The 25,839-nt window shown below is 47.4% G+C and overlaps 1 protein-coding gene across 1 annotated transcript in view; it reads left to right on the top strand.

Moving 5' to 3' along the window:
* LOC118528487 (guanylate cyclase soluble subunit beta-2-like) overlaps positions 1 to 10,914 on the top strand; it is a 49,899-nt gene extending 38,985 nt beyond the window's left edge. Inside the window, exons 9-14 of the mRNA XM_078069967.1 lie at positions 339 to 553; positions 2,113 to 2,435; positions 4,812 to 4,960; positions 5,509 to 5,655; positions 7,526 to 7,680; positions 10,552 to 10,914. Coding sequence (XP_077926093.1) covers positions 339 to 553; positions 2,113 to 2,435; positions 4,812 to 4,960; positions 5,509 to 5,655; positions 7,526 to 7,680; positions 10,552 to 10,786 — 1,224 coding nt within the window. The 3' untranslated portion in view covers positions 10,787 to 10,914. The remainder of the gene's footprint in view (positions 1 to 338; positions 554 to 2,112; positions 2,436 to 4,811; positions 4,961 to 5,508; positions 5,656 to 7,525; positions 7,681 to 10,551) is intronic.
* Positions 10,915 to 25,839: the final 14,925 nt, after the last annotated feature.

The following is a 25,839-nucleotide window of genomic DNA, read 5'->3' as shown; positions in this document are numbered from 1 at the left end:
CAGAGAGTCAAAGAGAGAGAGAGACAGAAAGAGACAGAGACAGAGAAATCCCACAGAGTTAGGGAAGAACCGTTAGCCCAATTGAGACTTTTAAACTCTGTTTCTTGTTAGTCAGAGATATGCTTTTGAGCACCCCATACTATCCTTTTCTCTTTCAGAGATTAGCTGCCGATTTGATTTTTAAAATAATATTTATTATTTCTATGGTGTCTTTTCCATCACCGATCCTTTCTCCCCCTTAGTGAGTCACAGAGCATGCAGAATGGTATTTCCAAGGGAAAGGGTATGGTGCAGGTTGCTCTCTGTTTCCCTGTCTTACATCTGTCCTCTGTGGAGAGCTGAGGCTCAAGCAAGCTGGAGTGAATATTCAGAAGTATGTCCTGCGACTCCAAACCCAGAAGATTCAATTAGATGAGTATTTCTCCATCATTCATCCCCAAGTTACCTTCAACATTTTCAGCATCTGCAAGTTTATCAACAGCCAATTTGTCCTGAAGGCACAAAGAGAAAGGATGCCTGAGGCATGGAAAAGTCCGCCTGCACTCAAACTCCGAGGGAAGGAGCTCACCCCTTCCCCATCGCTCTCTGCCATTTGGGCCATTGCTCAGAAAGGGACCAGGCAGAGTTTTCCAGTTTTCTCAAAAAAATTGGATAGAAAACGGGAGGCTGCCACTGGAGAGTTGGTGAGAAGCTTTAAAGCCCCGAGTGCACCCAAGTGGTGGTGCTGGGATGGTCACTGAGGAACAGATTCAGGAGACAATTAAGGCAGAAGTTGGCGACTGAATGGATTGAATGTCGGGGTTGCAAAAGAGAAAGAATACTGAGGCGAATGATTAGGTTTCTTGCTTGGGTAACTGGGTGATAAGGGTGTAATTAGCTGAGAAAAATACAAGCTGTGAACTCCTTGGGGGCAGGGACTTGACCGGTTTGAGTTACTGCTGTCTCCTCAGTGCCTAGAATAGTGTACCCCGCTCAAAACCTGGGCTAGGTACACGTGTGAGGAAATAAACAGATCAGCAGAGGGGACTGAAGGTGAGATTAGTTGCAGACAACCATGTGTAAATATTGATGAGTAATTAAAAACATCACTGTTGATGGGAGTATAAATTGTTGCAATCATTTTAGAGGGCATTTTAGCAATATGCATCCAAAATGTTAAAAATGAGCACATTCTTTGTCTCAGTAATTCCCTAAGATTATATCCTTAACAAAATAGCCATGATCATACACAATGACTTACCTTAAACTTGGCCATTGCCATGTTGTTTATAGACTGATAAAAGGGACATAATATAAGCAATGCTAGCTAGTTGCTTAAATAAAATAGGGTATAATCAATGTAGGCAGCAAAAAGTTATGATCATATCCATATTTATGCTATTTAAATGAAAAATTTTAAATGAAAAATTCAGATTACAAAAAGAAGATGGCAGATAACCCCAGTTTTTAGTAATCACCTGAGTGGTGTGATTATGGGTGACTTTCATTATTTTCTTCAACTTTTTTCGTTCTCTGCCATGCATGCGTACTGCTTTTATAATAAAATAATAAACATATCTATTTTTAAGGAACTATGCACCTTGAGTCCAGGAAGCAGGGTTTCTCTGGAAATTCAGATTCACTGTCAGCATGATGTAGGCTGCTGCTGTGGGATACTAAGAGAGAACACCTAGACAGAACCCTGGGGAACACCAGCACTGAAGGAATGAGCAAAAAAAAACCCTAAAGGAAAAATGGAAAGAAGTCGAGGGAATCTCAGAGAGAAAGCAGAGTCAGGGAAGTCTCTGGAAGCGTGGTTTCAGGGAGGCGGTTTCTGCATTACACCACCCAACAGCAGGAGGGCTCAGGAAGGGGGAGAGACAGACTCGTGTTGGAGTAGGTGTCTTGGAAGTAGGGACGGGGCCACCTCCAAGTAAAAAAAGGCACTGTGAGACAGGGAAGATGAGTAAATGGAGACAGGAAGTCTAGATTGAGCTCTCAAGAAATGTGGCTGAAAGGGAAGGAGTGAGACCGTGCAGGGGATTCAAGGGCATATGGTGTGGGTGACGATCTGGTGACGTCACTCACCTGTTGGTGACGTGCTATGTTGTCGCATTCCTCTCCGTGATGGGAAGGCCAGATGATCTGGATGGAGTCTGTGCGCTGCCTGATGTACCTGTGCTCCCCGAAGCCCCGCAGTCTGCAGGAGCTGGAGGAGCGCAAAATGCACCTCCCTGACGTCGCCCCCCATGACACCACCAGGGATCTCATCCTCCTGAACCAGCAGCGGCTGGCTGAGATTGAGCTGTCCAACCAGCTGGAGAGGAAGAGGGAGGAGCTGCGGGTCCTCTCCAAGCACTTGGCCATAGAAAAGAAGAACACAGAGACCCTGCTTTATGCCATGCTGCCCGAACATGTGGCCAACGAGCTGAAGGAGGGCAAAAAGGTTGCCGCAGGTAGAGCGTTCCCTTCTCTTCGTGGGGACCTCTGAGCAAGAAGAGGCAGTGCTCCTCAGCGGTTAGGGCACAGGCTCTGAAACAGGACAGATCTAGCTTTGAATTCTGGCTCCGTCACTTGTCAGCGACATGACCTTGGGCTGGTTACGTAAGCTGCGTGTCCTCAGTTTTCTTCTCCCAATATTAATAAAAATAGAAAGAATACAATTGTGAAATATGGATTAAATAAAAATGCCTGTCAGCTACACCCACCTATATCATGTTCTCTAAGACCTGGAAGAGTGGCCTGAGACTGGCCTCTGTCGGGGACCACAAATAGAGTTCTTTCCTCAAACCGGAAATAACATGCCCGCACTTGACCTAAATCATGGGGTGCCTCTAAGGACCATTCTGGGAGGAAGGATGCTGTGTTTACTCTGAACTCACTTTCCATTTGTCACGGGTGTGTGTTCACCCCCAGACACACGTGGCAAAGCCAGTCAATGCCAGGGTGCTGTCAGGTCTTGAGGACCCAAAGGAGTTCATAGTCTTGTGGGTTTGACAGATATATACAGGATATATTCATGGGGGACGGGGTAGCCAAAGGAAGGGAGACTCGTGTGCATTAAGGAGCCATGATTGTGCCAGGATCTGGATTAGACATTTTCATATAGGCCATTTCATTTAATTTTCTGAACATTTCTATGAGGGAGGTGTTAGTATCCCACACAGCTGAGTGAATTTACATTCACCCCAGTTTATGAGTAAACGAATTGAAAATCAATCAGAAGTCCCTCTAACTCCAGAATTCATACTTTGTCCATAACAAAGGTGTGGAAACACAGATGCTAGGGAAGTTAATAAGTAGAAGTCAGAAAGAAAGATACAGGGTCAGGGGCTATGAGGCTTTACATAAAGTGTATGGCACTTGAGTTAAACCTTGAGACTGTATTTCAGCAAAAAACCAAACAAACAAACAAACAAAAAAAAACAAGAAGAAGGGAGAGGCATTGCAGGAGAATGGGATGATAGGAGCGAAGGTGAGGCAGAGTAAGAAGGTGGTTAATCACAGATGGTATGAATTATAATTAAGGTCATCTGGGGGCATGAGGTAAAGAAGGGAAGAGGGTTAGATATTGAAGCTTAGGGAACACCTATTATTTAAGAAGGAATAAAAGCCGGTGGAATATATAAAACAAGATCAGAAAGGTAGGGAGAATATGAAGAGAGAATGGTAGGCCAGAAGCCAAAGGGAAGAGAAAGTTACATGAATGGGAGATTATTACCAGAGGTGTAAGTAACACAGAAAGTACCCAGCTCTGTTCAAGGAGTCATACATTCAGTCATCCACAAATATTTACTGAGCATCTACTATGTGCCAGGCCGTGCTCTAGGCGCTGGGGATATAGCAGAGACCAAAAAAGTCTCTCATCTCATGGAGCTTATAGTCCAGTGGGGAAGACAGGCAATAAGCAAATAAACAATCCCATATAAAATAGGCCATGTAAGGCATATGGGCTTGGGGGCAGCAATGAGGCTAAAAGGGTAGAGTCGAGGGACTGTTATTTTAGATAGAGTGGTAAAGGAAGTCCTCACTGAGGTGGTTACATGTGAGATGTGAGACAGAGCTCCTTGGATATTTGAGAAATGAGGGGTCAGGCAGAGGAAGCAGTGGGTGCAAAGGTCCTACACAGGAGGCACTTGAGAAACCCAAGGAGGTCAGTGTGGCTGGAGTGGAGTAAGTCAGAGAGAGCGTGGAGACGTGAGGTCAGAGAGGTGGCGGGGACAGAGGGTCCCCTTATTGGCCACGGTAAGCATTTTCTGTTTTGGTTTCAGTGTGATGGAAGTCGATGGATGTGAGGCAGAGGAGTTGGGGGTCTGACTTAAACAGATCATCTAACTGCTATATGGAAATTCTCAGGACCGGAAGCAGCCTGATGCATTAGGAGGATGTGCTGAGGATATGGTGGCTTTCTCACCACACTTGGATAGCGGAACTCACCACGTCATGGTGACCAGTCTCTATCAGCCCTGCCCCCGGGTCTCTGCCTCAGCCTACCTGCCAATGGCTTCTCTGTCAGCCAGTGCCCACCCAGCCCGTTTCTGTCCTGCCATGCCTCTCATCACACCTTACCGGGTGTTCAATTATGCTTACGTCTCCTCCACTGGACTGGGAGCTCAAGGGCTGAGGTCCTGTCCGCTTCACGTTAGGTGATTCTCCCCGCATGATGACTGGCTCATAGCAGGCCCTCAGGGAAGGTCTGCTGGCTGAATGGCATCCGGCTCCTTCACCCCAAGGCACAGTCAGATTTGGTTCCCAAGGGGCACCTGAATCTAGAATTCATAGGATTATTATTCCATATCCTGCCTATCACTGACAGCTGGTTTATGTTGCAGGAGAATTTAAAACCTACACGATTCTTTTCAGTGATGTGGTGACATTTACTAACATCTGTGCTGCCTGCCAACCTATCCAAATAGTGAAGATGCTGAATTCAATGTACTCCAAGTTTGACAGATTAACCAGCGTCCGCGAGGTCTACAACGTAAGTGTTTGCGAACCCTGGGATGTGTGCCACGGTGCGCTCAGGCAAGAGCTCCGTGCTCAGCCTTCCTGATCTTCATTGGTCTGCGGTTTGGTGTGGATGGGAGTGGGGTGAGCGGGGAGAGCTAAAAGGGAATTGGAACTATTTTAGGAATTTTAGTTTTTTTAGAAATCCTTTTATAATACTCAGTGCTAAAATGCCTTTGAAGGGCACCCCGTTTTCCCAGGGAATAATTCTACCCCTTGAATTCAGCAAGAAGTCTAATCTAAATAATGTATGTCTACTACATAGCATCATACACTAACCCAGGGGCTTTGTCTTCTCTGGAACTTGTTTCTGCCAGAAGCAGAAAGGCCTTTGGGCTCTCTCATGGTTGTTTGTGGAATCATTTTTCTTCTTCCCCCTTCCCTCATGCTCCTCATCCTCCTGGCAAATAACCACCAGCTTTAATATGGTCCTTCTGTCAATACATGGAAAATGACAAAAGTATTTAGTCATATGTTTAATGCATTCAGGAGACCCTCTGAATGTCCCTTTGCCCCTTACAGGTGGAAACAATAGGAGATGCTTATATGGTGGTGGGGGGCGTCCCAGTGCCTATTGGAAGCCATGCTCAAAGAGTGGCTAACTTTGCCTTGGGGATGAGAATTTCTGCAAAAGAAGTCATGAATCCTATTACTGGAGAACCCATCCAGGTAGAGAGAAACTGAGTACTTTGCTGAATACCAACCATCTCACGCACGCAAAAGTAGAATTCTGCTTATTAGTCTGTTCAGATGGTTACTGGGTATGTTACAGTGATTAAAATGGGTGGTTTCTCCCAACTCTTGTCTTCTCTTGCACATGTTTTAAGTAATCAAGATAATAGTAAGGATATCATCATCCCAACTTTTCTTAAATTTCAGAGGAGGCTTTGGAGCTTGGGATTTTCATGGGATTCCCTGCAAGCCTTTTTGCCCATAGTGCTGAGCACATCTCTCCATTTACTCTGCAGGGCTCAACCCATTTTGATAGCTGGCTTTTTTATAATTCCGGCTTTTTAATTTGAGCATTCAATCCAACAAGTGGTTCAGGTTTACTGAATAGCCAACCCCTTCCCACCCCAAGGGAAACTGTGTATTCGACATGCCTTCTCAAAGGTTCAGGAGTCAGGCTTAGGGGGGAAACTGCCCTCAGCAGTAGGCTAGACACCAGGGTGCTATGAGATATTTAGAATAGCTTTCCTCCCACCATGTGGCCCTGAGTGAGACATCTGCTCACCTCTCTCACAGGAACCTACTCTTCCAAGCATGAAAGTTCGTTCACACTATAAAAGATGGATAATTTTGGAGATGAAAAGTAGGTGTCCTCTTCTGACTGCTCAGCAGATCCTAGCTGCCCTGAGATGTCTTAGAGCAGTGTTTCTGTGGTTTAAAATGTAATCCCTTCTCTGTTTCTGGCAGGCAGCTCTTCAAGATAAACTACCCAGCCAATTCAAAATAAATAAAGACAACCTTAAGATGGAATACGAGTTTTCTAAATTACAGCCCCTACATAGGAGATTCTGAAGATGCAGTCCACTCCCCCTCATGATGAGTCTGACACTGAGAAATGCTGCAGGTTCTGGTTATCGTGCCCACTGTAGCCTTCTGAGCAAAAGCTGCTTTTAGGTAGTTCCAGGAAGAACACATCCACAATACTCAGCCCATCAAAAACACACAGATACAACTGTTGAAAAAAAGCCCCAGTGAAAAATCAAGATGGGAGAGAAGGAGGGAATGAGAGAAGAAGGTCAGATAAGAGATATGTGTTTCGGTTAAAGGGCTGTAATATAAGCCACTGAGAAAAAAATAATTGAAAATATACTGTTGTGTAAATAGAGTGTGTGTATAGGGTTGTGTGTGTGTGTGTGTGTGTGTGTGTGTGTGTGTAAGAGGTGTGGCTGCAGAGATGACGGTAATGCTACACCAATAAGAACGAAATTAAACAGTGAATTCCGGGACACTCTCAGGGTAGATTTACCAAGAAGAAAACAGGACAAGATGTTATCAAGTTTAAGATAAGAATAGGGACATGGTTAGGAGCATCATTAACTATCCACCAGAAACAACATACCCTGTGGGTTTATTTAAGGAAGTAGGGAAAAGGACCTGAAACATTTCTCTCTCAAGAGAATTGAGATAAGATAGTACTCTTGGAGATCTTCTATTATTTCATTCACACAGCCTTCAGTCTACAGGTACTGAGGTCCTACTATGCACGAGGCAGTGTTACTCGGTATTTGACAGGCTCCTTTTCCTATAGGAACAGGCAAATTCATCTTTGGTAAAAGAAAGAAGAAAGTGGTTACCCCTGCAGAGAGGGATGGAACTTCACTGGACAGGGGCACAAGATAATTCTGCGAGGTCATGAAAGTAGGCTGTATTTTATTTTGGATGGCAGCTACAGGGCTATATGCTCTTGTCAAAACTCATGGAGCTAACTACTTAAGATCTGTCTTCTTATTTTATGTAAATGATACCTCGATTTAAAAAGAAAAGCAAGAGTATTCGATGGTCCCATTTCAGTGAGGTTCTCTCTGTGCAGATCAGAGTTGGCATCCATACGGGACCAGTCCTAGCAGGTGTGGTGGGAGACAAGATGCCCTGGTACTGCTTGTTTGGTGACACTGTGAACACAGCTTCTAGGATGGAAAGTCACGGGCTTCCTGACAAAGTGCACCTCAGTCCCACGGCCTACAGGTAGCCAACCATGTATTCATGCCTTCCTTTGACTTCCCCTACTTCCAGAATGCACAGAGTGCCCAGCCGCCATGGGATGGGGGTTGTGAAGGAGACCTATGGTTCTTCTTCCATGCCACCCAGGCTTACAGAAGACATTGTGTCGGATAGTAAATATTATTGAACCTCTACTATAAGACAGCTTTGCTCCCAAGGAACTTATGATCTAAAGCAGAGACTGGCAAAGTACAGTCATAGGCCAAATCCAGCCTGCTGCTTGTTTTGTAAATAAAGTTTTATTGGAACACAGCCATGCTTTTTAATTTCCTCGTTATCTATGGCTGCTTTCATGTGACAACCCCAGAGTTGAGTAGCTGTGGTGGAGGCTGTCTGGCCTGCAAAGCTGAAATTATTTACTATCTGGTCTTTTACAAAAAAAAAAGTGTGCTGACCCTTGGTCCAGTAGAAAAAGAAAGAAATATTTGACAAAGAATTATTTTGAAAGCATGATAAGTACAATGATAAAGATAAGCATAAAATATTATTTAAGAACTTACCGGAGGCCAGCCGAATTCTGTTCTAAGTTCTTTTACGTATGTAAGTTCATTTACTCTTGCAACAGCTCTATGAAAATGTACTATTATTATTCTTATCTACAGATGAGAAAAAAAGTCAGGCACAAAAGGTTAATAACGTGTCCCAGGTCCCAAGTCCCAAGTAGGCTAGGAAGGAAAAGTGTCTTGGGAGCCTAGGTGAGGGTGCCGAACCCAGTAAAGAAATCCTTTGTGGGGGAGGAGATTCCTGAGCTGAATCTTCAACAAGGAGTTCAGAGTAGGATTTAGCCAAAGCTGAGGTTTGGGGAGTGAAAAACCAGCAGTACAAGCACAGACAGAGAGTAGGAACAGAGAACTACAAACAATTTAGCTTGCTGGAGTGGAAGACATGAAGCAGAAAGTAGTGGGAGCCGGGTGTTCCCCGTCGAAGAGCAAGGGTGCTCGCTGTAGGTGAAGAAGAGCCCCTGGGGAATGTGAGACTGGAGACAATGGTGGGGTCAGGGTCCTATTTGACGCTGACTCTCAAGACCATGCAAGGGCAGATTCAAGCATCAGGAAACGGGAAAGAGAAGGCCCGTGAGGTGTTGGGTTTGAATCAGAGCACTGGTGGTGGGAGTTCAGGAGAAAGTAAAATCAGCTGAGCTTGGTAATTGCTAGAAATGGAGAATGAGAAAGAGGGAAGAGCCTTGAATGTTTCCCAGACCGCCATGCTGGGTGACAGGGACCTGAATCTCACCACCGGAGATAGGACAGGTAAGAGGGCTTCTAGTTCACAGAGGCAGATGATGAATTCAGGCTTGGAAGTGCTGAGCTCAGAGGAACTGTGGAGCATCTGAGGTAGAGGTGCCATTACATGGCTGGGTGAAATTTGGAGTCGAGGTGTTGGCTGGGGATCCTGACTTGGAGAAGGCAACATATAGGTGGCAATTCAGCCATGAGACTGAGGACATCACCTGGGGAAGGATGCAGTGGGAGAAGAACAGTGCAAAGAGCAAACATTTAAGTGGTAGGTGGATGAAGACAAGCCCATGTTAAGAGGCAGAAGAAAAAAGAAGGAACAGGCAGAGTTCAAGCACCCTTTTGGGTATTTTTAGGGAGGAGGAATTGAACAAAAATGTCAAAATAGTAACAAGGACAGAAACATATGCACCAGAAGTTTTAGGGACATTATCAGACGTGGTTGTGGTGGAATGGTGGGGATAGACAATGGGCTATGAGTTGAAGGATTAAAGGGAGAGAATGTATGGGATTAAAGCAGGAGATAATAAAGTGGGAAGGTTTTTGCTTCTGTTTAGGATGGAAGAGACCTTAGCAGGCTAGTGGGCTGAGGGGAGGATGCAAATGGTGGGAACTGAAGAGAAGGGGAGAGGTGGCTGATGGGGCCAGCCCTTGAGGAGGTAGGAAGGGAGCATAGATCAGGTGCCCTTGCACAAGACACCTCATCCTCAGGAGACTGGGGAAAAAGGGAAGTGTGGTCATGGGGGTGAGAAGCTGTGGGGTCTTGCCTAAAAATGATTACAATTTTATAGAAGAATCACAAAGGTCACAAAGTAGGAGACACAGCCAGCAACTTGAGAGTGAGGAGAGCAGGTGCCAAGTGGGGGAACTAGAGGAGCCCAGTGAAGGTCTGAAATCTCCACGGAACTGGCCAAGGACCAGGGAAGGTCGGTGAATGCCGAGAACTGGCTGAGGCACCTGACCATGAACTGGAAACATGGCTGGTCTGCACTGTTCTGTGGTTTCTCTCCAACACCTGGCAGCCGCCAGTAAAGAAATGAACAAGCAAACATTTCACAGTTATCCCATAGCTCTGTCTCTTTTCATGGTCCCCTCCCCATACTCTTCTCTTTGGTTCCTTGGCAGCCAGGGGCCATGGAGAAAGCTTGGGGAGTGAGAATGAGCATGACCACATGGGGTAATGGGGTGCTCGGGGAGGATGGAAAGGAGTGCTGATTTCCAAGGAGCCTCCTGTTTCAGAACCACGTGGGGCTGGTGCACACACAGGCAGAGAGGACATGGTTGCTGCAGCGTGCGGGCTGTGGGTATGAGCAGTGAGTTGGAGGGAGGAAAGGAGGGGTAGGGTCACAGGATTTTGGTGGGTCCCCTGTGCTCTCACTCTGCCTCTGGCACCCTGTTCAGCATGTCTGAGCTTCATACTCCCTCCTTGCCCCACTTAGCAGGACTGGCTAATGTCCTGGGGTCACCCTCCCCCCAACAATCCATCGTGTGCCCTGGGACCCAGACTCCTCCTGAATCACCTTCTCCATTGTAGCCAACTCTCAAGTTGCAGACCTGTGATCTTTGATATCTGGTGCATTTTTTTCCACCCTCTGTGCAGCGCTCTGGAAAATCAAGGCTTTGAAATAATTGAGAGGGGTGAAATCGAAGTGAAAGGTAAAGGGAAAATGACCACGTACTTTCTGATCCGGAACCTGAATGCCTCAGAGGACGAGATCATGGGCAGACCTCAAAGCCTGCTTGATCGCAAGGGTGAGCATAAAGGAAAAGCCACATCTCAGCGCTGGGATATTTTTTCCACTAACAACCTCGGATGTGTTTCATGTGGCCCTTAGTTATGCAGGGTCAGCAAGGGTATCATCCGGTCGCACCCTCTTCCATTTGGTCGAAGCTCCCGAGAATCAGAGCAACCAGGATGAACACTTGCATCCTGGATAGTCTGATGTTCCTTGAGCTGGGCTGGTGGGCCCAGCCTAAAGAGGCCCTCATGCGTTCATTTTCAAGGTTCTTTCCTGCCCCAGAAAAGGCTTTTTCCCATCAGTCTCTCCTGTAGCTGGCGGACGATTTTAGAATCTCTCCCTGCTCCTCAGCCTCAGAACGGGCTTTCTTTGCAACCTTCCTCATTTTCTTCCGGCTTCGGAAACTGGGAAGAAGGACAAGATCTGTGACTCACCCAGCTCCAGGAATGACAGGAGAGTGGGTTTCAGTTAAAACAACCCAGCGCTAAGCCAGCCCAGGGATCACCATTTGGCTCATGTGCTCACACACAGCGGCAGCTGGAATCCAACAAGGAGGTCTCCATCAGCCGCCCTCCGCCCCACGCGGCCAGGACCCTTAACATCTGCCTTGGTTAACTCTGGGCACTGCTGACCCAGAGGGGAGACCCAGTAGCAGGAGGCAAACCTTCCTGAACCTCCAAAGCAAACTGGAGGAGGAAATGGATTCATTTTGACAGGAGCTAATCTTTAGCTGCTCCGGACGCCTGCCAAGGAATATCTCGAAATCCAGAGATTTCTCATTGCTAATATGTGCAGGATGTCTCTCTGGGACACATGAATTACGGTTAGTTTTAAAAAGTGAGGCTATACCAGTAAAGAGATAGGTATTGGAAGAACTTTTAGAATTGTTTTCGTAGTGTTTTCGGCACATGTTAGTATCCCTGTGAGCTTCGATGGGTTTTGGCCACATTTTAGTGCGAAAGATACTGAGATAGAAAGATATAAATTAAAAATTAGAAATAACTTTGGCTAATAAACACCGAAGCCACCCTTAACAGAGTTTTTGGCCTCTGAATTTCTAGGCTCAGGGTGCCTTGCCCACGACATCACCTTCTCCCTCCCCACAGGGAGAATTGCTAGAAAGGGATAAGCAATTTCTTTGTTGTCAGAACTAGACAAAGTAAACCGGGAGAGGTGTTTTGCAACCTGATTGTGGGAGAGCGGAGACAGCCCGAGGCTTTAACACCAGGACAGGGCAGAATCCTGCTCAGAAGGTGCAACTAGCTCAAACTGGATTTCACTTTCTCCCGTTCCCCCTGCAGGGGTTCTCAAATGGGAAAGTCTGACAAACAGGTTTCTAGAACATGGTGTGGGTCGGTAGACTCTAACCCACTTTTCTGAGCTGGAAAAACAAAACAAAACAAAAATAACTGAGAGTAGAGTATGAGTAAGCTTGTCTCAGTTAAAGATCTCAATATGGACCCTGAGAAAGAGGAGAAAGGGTATGAAAGAGGGGGAGGGGTAGCCCTTTCTGGACCCTAACCAGCTTTTCTGTGCAAGCTGGGAAAAGGCCTACTTTTCCCAGCCCTCCAGGTATGGCTTACGGTAAAGGAAAGTCACCCGCTCCTCTGGGCTGATGTCAGCCCCCCAGCCTGAACTTCTTGGCCAGGAATCTCTGTGCAGAGAAAGGGCACAACCCTGTGTGCAGAACCCACAAAGATCTCTCGGCCTCTTTTCTTTCCATGCTTCCCTCTCCCCTTTCCCCATCAGCCGAGGATCTCCTGCCATAAGCCTCAGCTGTCTGGCCCTGGGGAAGGGAGTGCCTGTCCCTCCCAGCCCCACTGCGGTGCAGTGCTGGAGATGGCCCCAAGAACATGACCCCATGAACTTCCAGGGACTAAGGGACTTTGCCCCACACAGCAAGACGGAGTCTCTCAAAGCCAGTGATGGAGGAGGGGGATACAGAAACATTAATATGCACGCTAATGTTCTTCCCAAATTGGCCTCTTTCCTCAGATGATCTTCCATAGGAGACACACGCTGGCTTTTTTGGGTGATTTGGGGGAGGTGTGGGAGGAAGACCAAGAAAATGAATGTGAGCAGATTGGAACTGCAGCCAACACTAAACCATGAGTAGATGGCAGTGGGGCCGGGTGCGGGGGCCTCAGCAGTGACCCTCCTGTGCCCTCCTCAGGCCGAGCTCCTCCCCTACCTGGCATGAGAGGACACCCAGGGGGTGACAGGAGCAAGAAGGGACAGCAGCCCGGAGAGCTCTTCCTCAAACCATTCTCCTTTCTCCCCTTTGTTCTCAAAAGCAGGTGCATTTGCTCCTTCATCTTCTAGCTGGTGAAGGCGTTAGACATGTTAAATGTCCTGTGGTCTCCCCAGCACTGTCCAGTTGGTCCTTCACACGGTGGGCACCTGAGGAGATACCCAAGGGGCGGCTGATGTTCAGAGGCATCAAAGAAAGGCCCCCCACCTCTGCAGCTCATGAAGCTGGCTGGACATTCTCACTCTTCTTTCCCCACATGCTTGTTCGCAGAGGCAAATGCTCAAGGAAGTCAAGACAGCAGGACTGTTGCCATCATGCGGTACGAGCACAGTGAGCCGCTGTCCCCGAGGAGTGACAAGGCAGACGGTGAGTACACCGACCGTTACACACCCCCCCAGCGCTGTGGTGCGTGGAGGGAGAATCGCTGGGTTCAGACGTGTGGCTCATGGTGAGTGGCAAAGAGCCAGATGGGGACAAGTGGCGTTCGGGGTCCTGGGGCAGGATGCTTCTGATGGTTGCTCACTGCATTTTGAATACAACCCACCCACCTCCCCACCCCAAGTGTGCTGGGGGGCCCTCATTCTGGAAGGGTTCTCCATGCGCCCCCTCCAAAAGAATGTTTAATACTCAGAAAAACATATTGGTTTCCAGGTACCAGGGTACCCACGGTACCCATGAAACAAAGTTTGTCTGGACATCATGCCCCCATAGCACGCCACCTATGAATAAGGAGTACCAGAGATTTCTGCACTGTTCCCATCACAGGGTGCTTCAGAGAGACCTCGGAGCAGTGACAATAAAGTACAGGCCCAGTGACTCCCTTCCCTGTTTGTCCCCGAAGGCGGTAGGAATGGGAGGTTTCCCTCAATCCATGGCTACTCTTTACTGCCCTGGTGAGCCATTCGGCTTCCTCGAGAGCCATTCGCAGCACTGACACCCCCGGGTTTTGAGGATGGGGACACAGAGTGGTGATGAAGGACCAGGGATGAGCCTGCAGAAGGAAGTGCTGTCGTGGCAGGCCCCCGCCCCAACTTGTCCTCTCTGGCTTTGGGCAGCCACTGCCACCCTCTTGTTTTCTGGAAGCCTCGTGCGAGCGGGTCCGGGGGGCATTAAGCTCTCGAGGCAAGGCAGCAGTGTCTGTCTGTTAAAGAGTTTAGCTCTAGTGATTTTTATTAGACAGTATCTTTTGAGTGTTGCCTGAGCCCTTGGCGTTGGGTGCTGTCCCGATGCCTGAAGACTTCCCTCTGGCTCAATCCCAGAATCTGAGGTCGAGGGAATGATCAGCACCCTTCTATTCAATTCCGAGGGGAGACAGGGTAAAACACCCCTTACTTGGATTGGGGCTCCGGGGGAATCTTGGACTCTGGGGCATGACTTTCCGCCATTACTCAGAGGCATTGCCCTCCCCGCCCCACGGCCTTCCTTCCTATAACTGCGTGTTTCTGAGTGACGTTCGATCTTTGATGTTATCACGGTATGGGATTGTAATGTTCATCTTACATATGGGATTGTAATGTTCATAGGTTCATTCAACAGCATCTCTTGGAAAACTGTTGATGCTCCAGGGAAACAGAGAGTGGAGGCCAGGCCCTAGGTTGGGATCTGTCAGTGCGCACTGAACTACAGCCATGAGTCCCTGCCTCATACGGCCTGCATTTTAGTAGTGGAAGACAGACAACATGCAGCAAAAGAAATAAGATCACTTTAGGTAGTGACAAACGTTGGGAAGAAAATAAAGAACTGAGTGATAGAGAAGAGGGCCAGTGAAGGCTTCTTTGGGGCTGCAGCATTTGAGCTGAAGTGAGCAGGAAGGACCAGAGCTGGCCATGAGGCTACCACGGGCACTTCCAGACAGCGCCATGGCTGAAGGCAAACATGAGCTTGGCAAGTTCAAAGAAGACTAAGAAGGCCATTGTGTCTAAAGAGGGGTGGAAGAGGAAGGGAGCAGTAGGGGAGGAAGTCAGAGTGGTCTTGAGCTTTCCTAGCCCCATACAGAAAGTCTGAGCGTAAGTAAGGGGCAAGGCAGGGCACTGCTGGGCTCCATGGGAATGTTCCCCAGGAGAAGATCTCTGGCACTTGCGTTCTGAAATGACTGCTCCATAAACAGCTCAGGATGGGAGGTCTAAGAACTCTTTGTGCTCCAAGAAGGTGAACAAACTCATTTTTCAAACTTGTGCTACATGGGGATCCCTCCACAGAAGAAACCGACAGGTCTGGGCTGGGCTGGCCTTACTGCTTAAAAAGGAGACAGAAGTTTCTTAGGTAGGCCCCTGATTCCATATCTCCCCCAGCTGCTGCTTTCTTGGACATAAACCAGTATCAACAACTATAGGCGGAGAAACTGAGGCCACTTCAGTTTGGGGGTGAAAACGGGATGGGTAGAGAACAGGCATTTGTTGGGCAACTAGCTAGTGCTGGGCATTTTACCCACTTTATCTCATCTGATACAACAGTCCCTTGACTATTCCCATAACAGGGCTAAGAAACTTGAAGTTCACAAAGGTGATATAATTTAGACGAAGTCCCACAAGTAGTAAGTGGAAGAAGTAGGACTGGATCTTTATGCTTGTTTGTCTCGGGCAGCCCGTGTCCATGTGAGCAATGGACCAAAAGGACTTCAGTTTCCCCAGGTGGTAGACTGCAGTGTGTGGACCTCCAGGCTTCCAGTGGCTCCGCCATGTTTCTCTCAGATCTTCTGGGCCCCAACTGAGCAGCTTTCTGGTTGTTGGGTGTGATGGGCCGGTGAATTCGTGAGGACCAGCTCATACCCTGAGGGGATATGATAAATTGTGGTGTGAGCCAGAGGTCTGGAAATGAGGACAAAGCCAGCCAGGCCACTGGACCTCACTCTGGCTACCCAAACTAACACCTACCAAATCAGAAATTGCTTTTCACAGCTTCCCCAGAGAATTTGAGTTTGGATTTACCACGACACAGGCTTCTTCCTTATCTGTGATGATTGGCACCAGACCTAGAATTTCACCTTGAAGGATTCGGGACACCTGCTCTCAGGGCCTGCCTTGTCCTTGTGATGTAGGTGTCAGTTCTCGTAGGTTTGGGGCTACATCTGATAATGTTGTGCTTAGCTCTGAGGTAGGTGAGGGCTGCCAGAGGGTCACTGCAGGAGCCCCTACTCTTACCTCCAGCCTTGGGGCCATCCCACCTGGCCCCTATGTGGGCCCCGTTATGGGAGAGTGCTTCCATTAGTAGCCAAAACCTGCCAGGACTCCGAAGATTAGGCTGCTGGCTCTTCCTACCTCCAAGATCTGCCTGTTTCCCAACCTCTAGGCAGTCGGGAGGACATTCAAGGCTCACCTCATCGATCACATCTGCCATCAACCTCACCAGGTTGTCAACTGGTTGCCAAACTTAGGATCACTTTCCAGGGGCATGCATTTCCATCTGACTTGGCTCCCAGATGTGGGAAGCAGGTGCTCCCCTACGTCCCCCTCCCCTGTGAGGACCACCACTCCTGAAAAATACCTTACGGCCTCAGCAGCACACGAAGCTGCAGAGGCAAGGCATGAACCACAAAGACCCCTCTCTGAGGGCCAGCTGAGATGTGATGCTCACCCCTTCCCTCGGCCCTTTTTCAAAGCGGGGACCTCACTGAATCTCTGCAGGGCCCAGCCAAAGTGTCTGCCCTGGCAATAGGAAACACTCCAGCAGGACCCAGGCCTGCAGGCTGCACCCAGGACCTCATTTGCACTTCAATAACACGCTTTTCTTTTACTCCACTATGGATTTGGGTGTTAGATGTGTCAGTGGAGAGACTCCCCGGTGCAATTAAACGGGAGTATTGAGCCGGAGAGAAATCAGTGTGTGTTGACTCAGATATTTGAGCAACCACCTTTCAGTATTGACTAAAAAATTGGCCTTCCAGCTGTCCCTGCTGGCAGGCTCTTCTGGCATCTCGTCAGACCCCTGTTAATGTGTTTTTCAAATTTCAGCTTGCTTCAACTTGTCTCCTAACTGATTCTCCCAACAATTAGAATAATGGGTTCCAGGCTGACCTGCATGCAGCACTTAGGCACACAGCCCAGGCTCCTCTCTGGAGGTGACCCCTTCTTATAAATCAGTCTAAGGGGGTCCACTTGCCGGGTTCATGGCAGGTTAAGTCGGTTTGGAGGACTTTGTACACCCACTCCTAATTGTTCCTCTGCGGCGTGTTAGTGGTGGGGGTCTCTCTCTGAGTTCAGTGGTCTACCTGCTGGGGGCTTTGCCGATTCCCTCAAATCTGACTCACCCTTCCCGACAGGAGGAACCTCCCCACCCTGAGCAATTCCCCTGGGGAGTGAGTCTTGCATAAGTTTGCGGTCACTTAATTGGCAGGTCCTTGCCCCTCACTTTGCAGAGTCTTGACAATACAAGTGCCTTTCCCAGACGTGTCCAGTGAGCTGGGGCCCAGCTGGTTCGGAGCCAGGCTAAGGAGCCTGGGCATGTATTCCTGCCCCCCAGGCCTTTCAGCAGCAGCCTTTCTGAGGCCTTCGTAAGCATGGCTGTCAAATCTTCCTGACCTTTTCTACTCGGGACTGACGAATGGCATAGTTGTTCTGTTTGTTTTTGCTAGAGGACTGGTCTTCATATTTATTTATTCAGATGCAAGTATAGTTGCATATATTCACGTCAGTTTCAGGTGTACTACACAGTGATTGGACAAGTGTCTACGGTATGCTGTGCTCACCACGTAGCCGCCATCTATGACCAGGCAGTGTTCTTACGGTACCATTGACTATATTCCCTATGCTCTGCCTTTTATCCCCGAGGCATAGCTGTTTTTAACCTCAGGCTTTCTAGAAGTTGAGCTGTTAACCCAACAATGTTCTGTAGAAGGAAGATCCTGGGAAGTATGAACGAACTCTTGACAAATGAGGGGTTTACTAATGGAAGAACATCATCAGTGTTAGGGCTGGCCTCTCAAGTCCTTTGTTGTCAGCCTTGTTATCATCGACTGGGATGTGGCATCAGGAGCCAGTCGGCATGGGAAGGCAGTGGGTGGCAAGGCATCAGACTCAGATGGCTGGGCCTCACCCCAGAAGTGACTCAGTAGGCTCGGGGCAGGGGGTGCCTTTCAACTTTGATTTATTAGTTAACCATCTCCAAAGGGTTTTCTGATGAGCTGCCAGGCTAGGGGACCACCATCATGGTGGAATGAGAATTAGCTTAAAATCGGAATTCCTGGGCCTGTGTCCACGGCCTGGCGCCCAGTAACCAGCTGTGTCACTTTGGGCAAGTCCTCTTTGCTTCATTTTCTCAACCTGAAAGCAGATTGCCTGCTTTACCCAGTCACTTTGAGGAATATATGAGATGGTATGTATTATCTGGAAACTGTAAAGTGCAGAAGACCTGCCCATATGCCAACCACTTTGTCAATTAGGGACCCTATGGTGGGGAATTCACTCACTTAACAAATATGTGATGGCAGGAACAGATGGATCAAGGATTTGGCCTCTGCTCTGGTCTCTGGAGAATGCAGGGGCTTCTGGAAGCTGGAGATCTGGTTCTTTCAGGTCATGGCCTCTTTTGCCCATGGATAGAAATAGGAGACAAGGGGGAGGGTGATTCTAGAATGGCAGCCACCCTCACCAAACCTGGAGACCCCATTGCACCATTTGTATAACTAGGATAAAATTCTCTCACTGGTGGAGTTTCCCCCAAAAAACATCACTTCTAGAATTCGTGGCCCCTTTCTCTGTTCACACCTACAAACAGTATGGTGTGGCCAGCCTGACCTTCCCCCCAGAGCAGGTGGATTCATTGGAAAATAAATCCAGATGGAACCAAGTGGGAGGAGATAAAGTGTTTCTGCATACATGGAGACCATTCAGAGTAAAGGCCAGGGAGGGTGCAGGGTGAGAGGTACAGGTGGCGGGGGGGGGACCCCCAATGGCAGGCCCCATGTGGAAGGCACCCAAATGGGGTGAAGTCTTGAGGACGACTGAGAAGACCCAACAGAGAGTCAGACTTCAGGTTCAAGCCAAAAGCCCCACCCCCATCATGGAAAATCAGTACTGAAATCAAGACTCGGTTTCCCACATCTTATTCTATCTAGGAGGTTAGTTACAGATGAGGAAGGCAGACAAGGAATTATTGCCATCGCAAATGTAAGAATTCCTTCTGATAACCCCATGTCATACCCTTTATGACTCATAGAGTCCAGTCTGTAATGACCAGCCAGTGACCCAAAGTACGCGTATATTTCCCAAAGCAGCAACATTTCCCCAAACTCCTCTTTGTCCTCACTGCTGCGCTATGGCATCCCCCAGTTCGGCATTTGACAACACTGTACAAGCAATAGTTGTTCTCCAAATGGGAAGATGTCTCCTACAACCACTTAATTCATTTTTAATAGCTATCGAAGCGGGTTTCTGTGCAGCTTTTAATTCTTTCCTGGGCTGTGTTGGTTTGCTCAACTGAAAATTATTTGTTTGTTCATTTATAATATAGAAGGAATATTGAATTATTATTACTATCTTAAAACCAGAAAGTGCAGATAAGTTAAGATGAAGAAAGCAAAAGCACCCGCAATTCCATCACCTGGAGAGACTACTACCAAATTTGGGGGGCCTAGCTGCCAAAGTTATGTACGTGAGGGTCCCATGATGCATGTGTATACATGTATTCTTCTTACAAAATTGGGATTGGCACACATACACTGCTTTGTAGCTTGGGAGGTCATGAATTTCTTTCGTTTGAACATTTAAGCACATTTCAAAACAGAAGAGGGAAATTTTAAGAAGACATAATGTGCCCGACATGGTATAGTTGTTTCCCACATGACTTAATGCTGTTTGCTGCATACCGAAAGTCACATTTTGCATCGCATCAAGTGGAAACTCCAATTATTTTGTGCTTCTGCAAATTTGTAATACATCTGTGATGTCTCTGATGTTCCGTGAGTCCTAAAGTTGCCTCTGAATTTTCCAAGAAAGACTAACCAAGTTCAACCTGAGTTTTGGTGTTTAGATGATTTCATATATCTAGATATCAGTAGTCCATGAACGATGTACGTTGGAATTCTCAATCAAAAAGCTTAATTAGCCATGATACTACATTTTCCAACTATGCACAATAATGAGCATTAACTGTAGCAATATGATGTACTAATAGGCAGTCCTTGGCGGTTGTGAGCAATGGTCTTATAAGAGCAAAAGATGATGAGTGAGAATTCATCTCCAGCAAACAAGGAAATTCTTCCACCATCTGGAGTGTGGAATTGGATTGGGGTAAAATGTCAAATATATATGTGTAGAAATTCCAGGAGAGTCTTGCAATTCCATACTGATCAAGTCTTGTTTGAATCGTCAGGCAGCATTGGCTCAAATTGACGAGGTCTTGTTTGGCCCGTTAGCTTTCAATAATTCTGTCTCAATTCTCCCAACACAATGCTAGCTGGCCATTTTTTTCTCCTTGTCCATCAGGGAGTTTTTCCTCATGGACAGAAAAGGGAAAGAGGACGATGAGTTTAATAAAAGTGCAAGGGAAACGTGGGCAGAAATGGAGGAGAAAGAGGACCACAGTTAAGACACAAGCAAGAAAAAAACAAAAAACAACAACAAAAAACAAAAAAACCAGCCCAGTTAGAAGAGAGAAAAACATGCCATGGGAGCAAGAGACACAAAGTGGGTCAGGGAGGGAGGGAGTATGTTGAAAACTTTTTGAGAAGAGAAATTAGAAGGAAGGAAAACACGAGAAAGTGTTGAATAACAGGGAGGCTAAAGGGTCTGTGAGATATTCTTTCCTAGTGTTGAGTTTACTTCCAAAATTCTTTCTGAGAGGTAAAGCCAGAAAATAGATGAGTTGTCTTCGCTACAAAGAAATTATGGTGCTTTCTGGAAGTAGGGGCACATCAGACACAGAGCCTGCCTGTGGATAGCTAAAGAAAAAGGTTTCCTTTGCTGGAATCCCTTATTTTAGCAACTCCAACCCCTTCTTGTTCGGTTTGTATTTTTGTTAGGGCGACCCCCACTTCTGGTACAATTCCAAAGGCACAAACCACATTTTGGCACTCACAATACTATCTTGCGGAGATTTTCTCTTATAGGTTCTCATAACATCTCTATGAGTTGAGTGGGAGGCAGATGTATTGCGTAGTTATCTTTTTACGTCTGGAGAAACTGAGGCACGGGACGTTAGATGGGGAGAGTTCAGTTTCCCCTTTTAGTGCTGATGGGCAGGGGTGAGCCATGTCTTCTCAATAGAAATAATTACATTTCTATCTGTAATCCACTCCTTCCCCCTCTGTTTGCCGCGATACCACAACAAAACTGATCCTCAAACTTTTCAAACACACTGTCCTTATCACTAATCTTGCACATTTCCATTTTGGAAAAATTTTGTTCCTTTAAAAATGGTAATAGTGCTTACAGTTCAAAGAAAAGCTATACCACAATAAACTCTGTGATTCAAAGTGAAAGGGATAAAGGGTATTGGGAATAATAAAACTCATAGAGAATTGGCAAACAAAAACACCTCTATAATTAACAGTTTCCAAAGAACATAAAATATTGCTAAGCATGATTCAGGGGGAGGAGGGAAGGATGTACTATGGAGCTCAAATGAATGCGTAGCTGGTGACATGTCCACCTAAGTAAATCCCCTTTGGCCTTACCTTATAAAAATGCCCCATTTGAGGGTCTTACAAACTGATTCCTTGTCAGATTAGCCCTAACTTATGCATAAGCTGAATACTCCATATGAAACATCACCCAGAGTTGCCCCAGTGAGCTGGTTCTAGGTGCCCCACGATCTCCCTCCTTGTATGCTCCAGGCTCCTCTCCCAAATTCTCACCTCATCCTGGGCCAGAGACAGGGGAGAGAGACTGGGGACAGGCCCAGTAGCCCCAATTTTTTCACATGCATATCACCCCTTATGTTCCTTCATGACTAGTACCTTAGCAAATTATTTGTGCTGAGAACTACCCATTGCTTTTAGGATCTGAAAACAAGGTTAATCACTGATCCAGGTTCAGGAAGACGTCTGAAGTGCTAACAGTCCCTTCTGGTGAAAGAAGTCATTCATTAATTTGGGAACAGAAGGCTGAAGCCAGGTGCTCCTCCTGCATTTCCTGATTTCTAGAGCACTAGAGCCGCAAATCTATTACGTGACCCTCTCTGAACTCAAATGTCTCTGGAACAATGATTAGAGAAAAAAGAAAGAAAGAAAGAAAGGAAGGAAGGAAGGAAGGAAGGAAGGAAGAAAAAGAAAGAAGAAAGAAAGAAAGAAAGAAAGAAAGAAAGAAAGAAAGAAAGAAAGAAAGAAAGAAAGAAAAGAAAAGAAAGAAAGCAACGAAACAGGAATGACATATGACTTGAAAATCTTAGATGCTAACCTTTCCAAATGAAACCGCAGGGAGAGCAGGATGAGGTGGAGATGGTCTTCCATCAGCCTTCTTTTTTCCATTCCTTCTCTGAGTCCTGCTCCCTCCCTCCTTCCTTGTGTGGCTCATTCCTAGAGGTAGTTCTTTTCCAGTGCCTTCTCTCTGGGCTCCCTTCCATACTTAGAAATAAGAACCGGCATCTTTGAGTTCGTACTCTGTGTTGTTATCATTGTGTTAATCACTTTCTGTAAATCATCTGATTTACTTATTACCACAACCCTGGGAGGTAGGTGTAATCATCATCTCCCCACTTTTCAGATGAGGACAAACGAGGCCCAGAGGGGTTAACAAGGAACTGTGGCCATGCCGGGTGTGAACCTTGGCCTGTATGATTCTGATGCTTGGACCTCACAGACAGTCACAGGGCCAGCAAAGTCTGGAGGCTTGGGGCTGTTGTGTGAGTTATGCACAAGTAAAGAGCTGGTATGTGACCAACAAGATGACACAGGTGGGACAAAAGAAATACAATAGCAACAAGGCCAAGGTCTGTATGGGCTTTTTCAGCCTCGGTTCCGAAGACGTTCTCCTGCCCAGGAGGTAGGAGAGTAGGAGGTAGGAGAGGAAGCCCAGAGAGGTCACACTGTGTTTGCTGGGGCCTGGCTCAGACAGAAACCCCCTGACCACAGAGAGACCAGTCTGAAGCTTGACTGATGTGCTCACCTCATTGTCTTGTTTCAGCTTCTGAGGAATCGACACCTGAAGGGGGTTCAGTGGCAGGACAGGACTCTGTGGAGGCAGCTGACAGACAATGGTCTTCAGATTGGACAGGGACACCTCACTTTCCTAATGACGCTCTGCCGTCTGCTTTCTGTGCTCTGTTGTAACACAGGGAAAATGAACCCCCTGGCTTCATTTGTCCCCTCAGTTTTATGGAAACAAAGAAAAGTAACTTTTCATCTCTCAGCTCAAAACTTCTTAAGCTGCGTCTCTTCCTCGTGGTTCCTTTGAGAGTAAAAGTCTAGAAATGAAACAATCCTGACAAGTTTGGAAAACGTGCTTTTACAATTCTCAGTTCAAAGCCAACCCCCTCCCCTTTGAGACTGAGTCCTGTTTGTTCCCACAGATGATAAGTTCGGCTGTGGGGCCTCTTTCTGTTTTCTTCTAACAGGGGTGAGTGGCTTTCAGGCTCTCATCGCTATGCTTCCACGGAATCTTCGCCTCTAAGCAAAAGCCCCAGTGGCCAACTTCAGAGGACACCCTGACCTCTGAGCACGTTGTGTGCAATGTCTTGTTTTAAATGATGGTGGGAGGGAAGCGGGGGAGGAGGTGGAGGAAAGAGCCCCAGACCCCGCAGTTTATAAATCACCCCATAACACAGCCGGGATGTGAAAGGCACCCGGCCAGGGGTTGTGAAAGGAAATAATTTTCATTCCCAGCCCTGGGAATTATGTGAAGCAATAGAACAAAAGCTGCATTCCCCAGGGATTTTCTGAGAGTAAGATGGAGGGGAAAATGTGAAAATCACAGGAAGGGCAGAGTTAGGCAAGATAGGGAAGCAGAGCAGAATGCAGCCAGACACCCAGCTTCCTTGGCCAGCCACCTTCAGGACCCAGAAAACTCCTCTACTGTGTCTCACTGTGGGGATGGAAAGACCTTCTGCCTCGGAGAGTGCTGGAGATGTTCTTTCTCAGAGGCTGGCGGGGTGGTGGGGTTGGGAGGAGCAGACGGGAAGCGGACCTGTGGGTACGGGCTATGCACCTGCATTTGGGGATGGCCGGAAAATTATTTCTATCTTACCTAGATAATAAGGAAAACCTGAAGGCACACATAATGCTGTGATTCACCCTTGCAAGGGCCCAGGAGGCATTAACTGCTTTCAACAATTCCCAGGAGGGCATGGGCAGAACCTGATTCTGCCCCCAGCGAATCCCAGGGGCAGAAGGGGAAGGGAAGGCAACAAGAGTTGAATTCCTTGCTCCATCCTTCTGGGAGGCAACTGTGTTTGTGTCTGGAAACAGGCAGGTGTGGCCCATAGTTCAGCAAGGCTACAGCGAGCCAGGATTAGACTGAGCACAAGGTGCAGAGTCAAGAGATGTGGGTTCTTGTTCTGGCTCTACTGCTCGATATCTTGGTATCTCAATCTCACCCGCTACGAAATAGGGTCAGTGATGGCAGCCCCACCTACCTCAAAGGTTTTCTTGGTGAGGATTCAGTAAAATATAAGAGCACAAATATGACCATGAGACTCAATAATAGTAGCTACTAACATTTATTAACCATCAGACACATGCTAGGCGTCACATATGTTACATGTTACTACTGTTCCTGGCTCTTCCAGGGCCTACTCAACAGATGAGGAAACAAACTCAGGAAACAAACAAAGCACCTGAGCAAGACACATCCTGCTCAATGTTCTGACATCAAAACACGCAGGACAGGCTGGAGGTATGGAGCCTGGAGCCAGGTGGAGCCAGTTTTCAATCCTGGCTCTACCGCTTACCAGCTGTGTGAGTTTGGGAAAGTTGCTTAACATCTCTGTGCCTCAGTGTCCCTTTTGTAAAACGGGGATAATTAGAGGACCTGCCTCATAGGGATGTCAGATATATACACAAAGCATTTAGAAGAGTTACCCACACTTCGCAAGCCCTTTTCAAGTGCTAGGATTTTCTTTTTTTTTTAAATGCTCTTATGAAGTGGTTTCCCTGCTAAAGTGGGGACAAGGAAAAATGATCCAGCTCACGATCTTGTTACTTTCCCTGTATACTTTCCTTCAAAGCCCTTTAGCTCAGTTGTAAGCAAGAACCCAACCCAAGACTATGAATGCTGTTAGGTGGTAGCACTGTTGGAGAGATGAGAGCAGAACAGTTGTTTGGTAGAGTGGCAGCTTTTTGTTTTGTTTTTGGAAGGAGAAGAGCAGGAGCCCGCAGCCTGGGCTCCCGGCCGGCAGCTTGCCTTGCTTCCTTGGCCCCAATAGAATACGCCACTTCAATGCCTAGTTATACCCAGGCCTGCCAGAAATTATGAAGCAGGTGCCCTTGCCCTGGTTGGAAATGGAGAGGATTTGGTTCAGTGTTTATTATGATTGGAATCATTATTTCCAGCTGTAAATGACTACATCCTGCATTTGGTATCCCTCTGGAGCCTACTATTTACTCTGGAGTCAACACTGGTGGAGACAAACTTCAGGTGCCCAGGGAAACCCAGCCAGGCTGCCGACGTGCTCTGCGAGCCCCTGGCACTCTCAAGAGAGCATTCTTTCTTGGATGCGCTTCTCTGGGTCGGGACCTCGGGAGCCCCCATGCCAAGCTGGGGCGTGTGAACATCCACGAAGAGGGCAGCTCAGCTTGGGGGGTGCCTGCCCCTCCACACGCTGCTGCAAGTGCTCCGCTCTAACAACATCTGGTGGTCGGCCTGATGTCCATCAGCCGAACATCTGGCTGTCACTCCAGAAAGACTGTTTATGAGCCGCAAATGCTTTACTCAGCAGGAAAGGCACAATGAGGCCACGCTGAGCCCCCTCCAGGCCTTAGGACCTTGGAGAAGAGGCACACTCCTGCACCTACAGCCTGTTAGGTTCA

Source organism: Halichoerus grypus, chromosome 4 (assembly GCF_964656455.1).
Source record: "Halichoerus grypus chromosome 4, mHalGry1.hap1.1, whole genome shotgun sequence".
NCBI classification, from domain to species: domain Eukaryota; kingdom Metazoa; phylum Chordata; class Mammalia; order Carnivora; family Phocidae; genus Halichoerus; species Halichoerus grypus.
The sequence above is the reverse complement of the archived record's forward strand: the minus strand, read 5'-3'. Positions and strand labels throughout refer to the sequence as shown.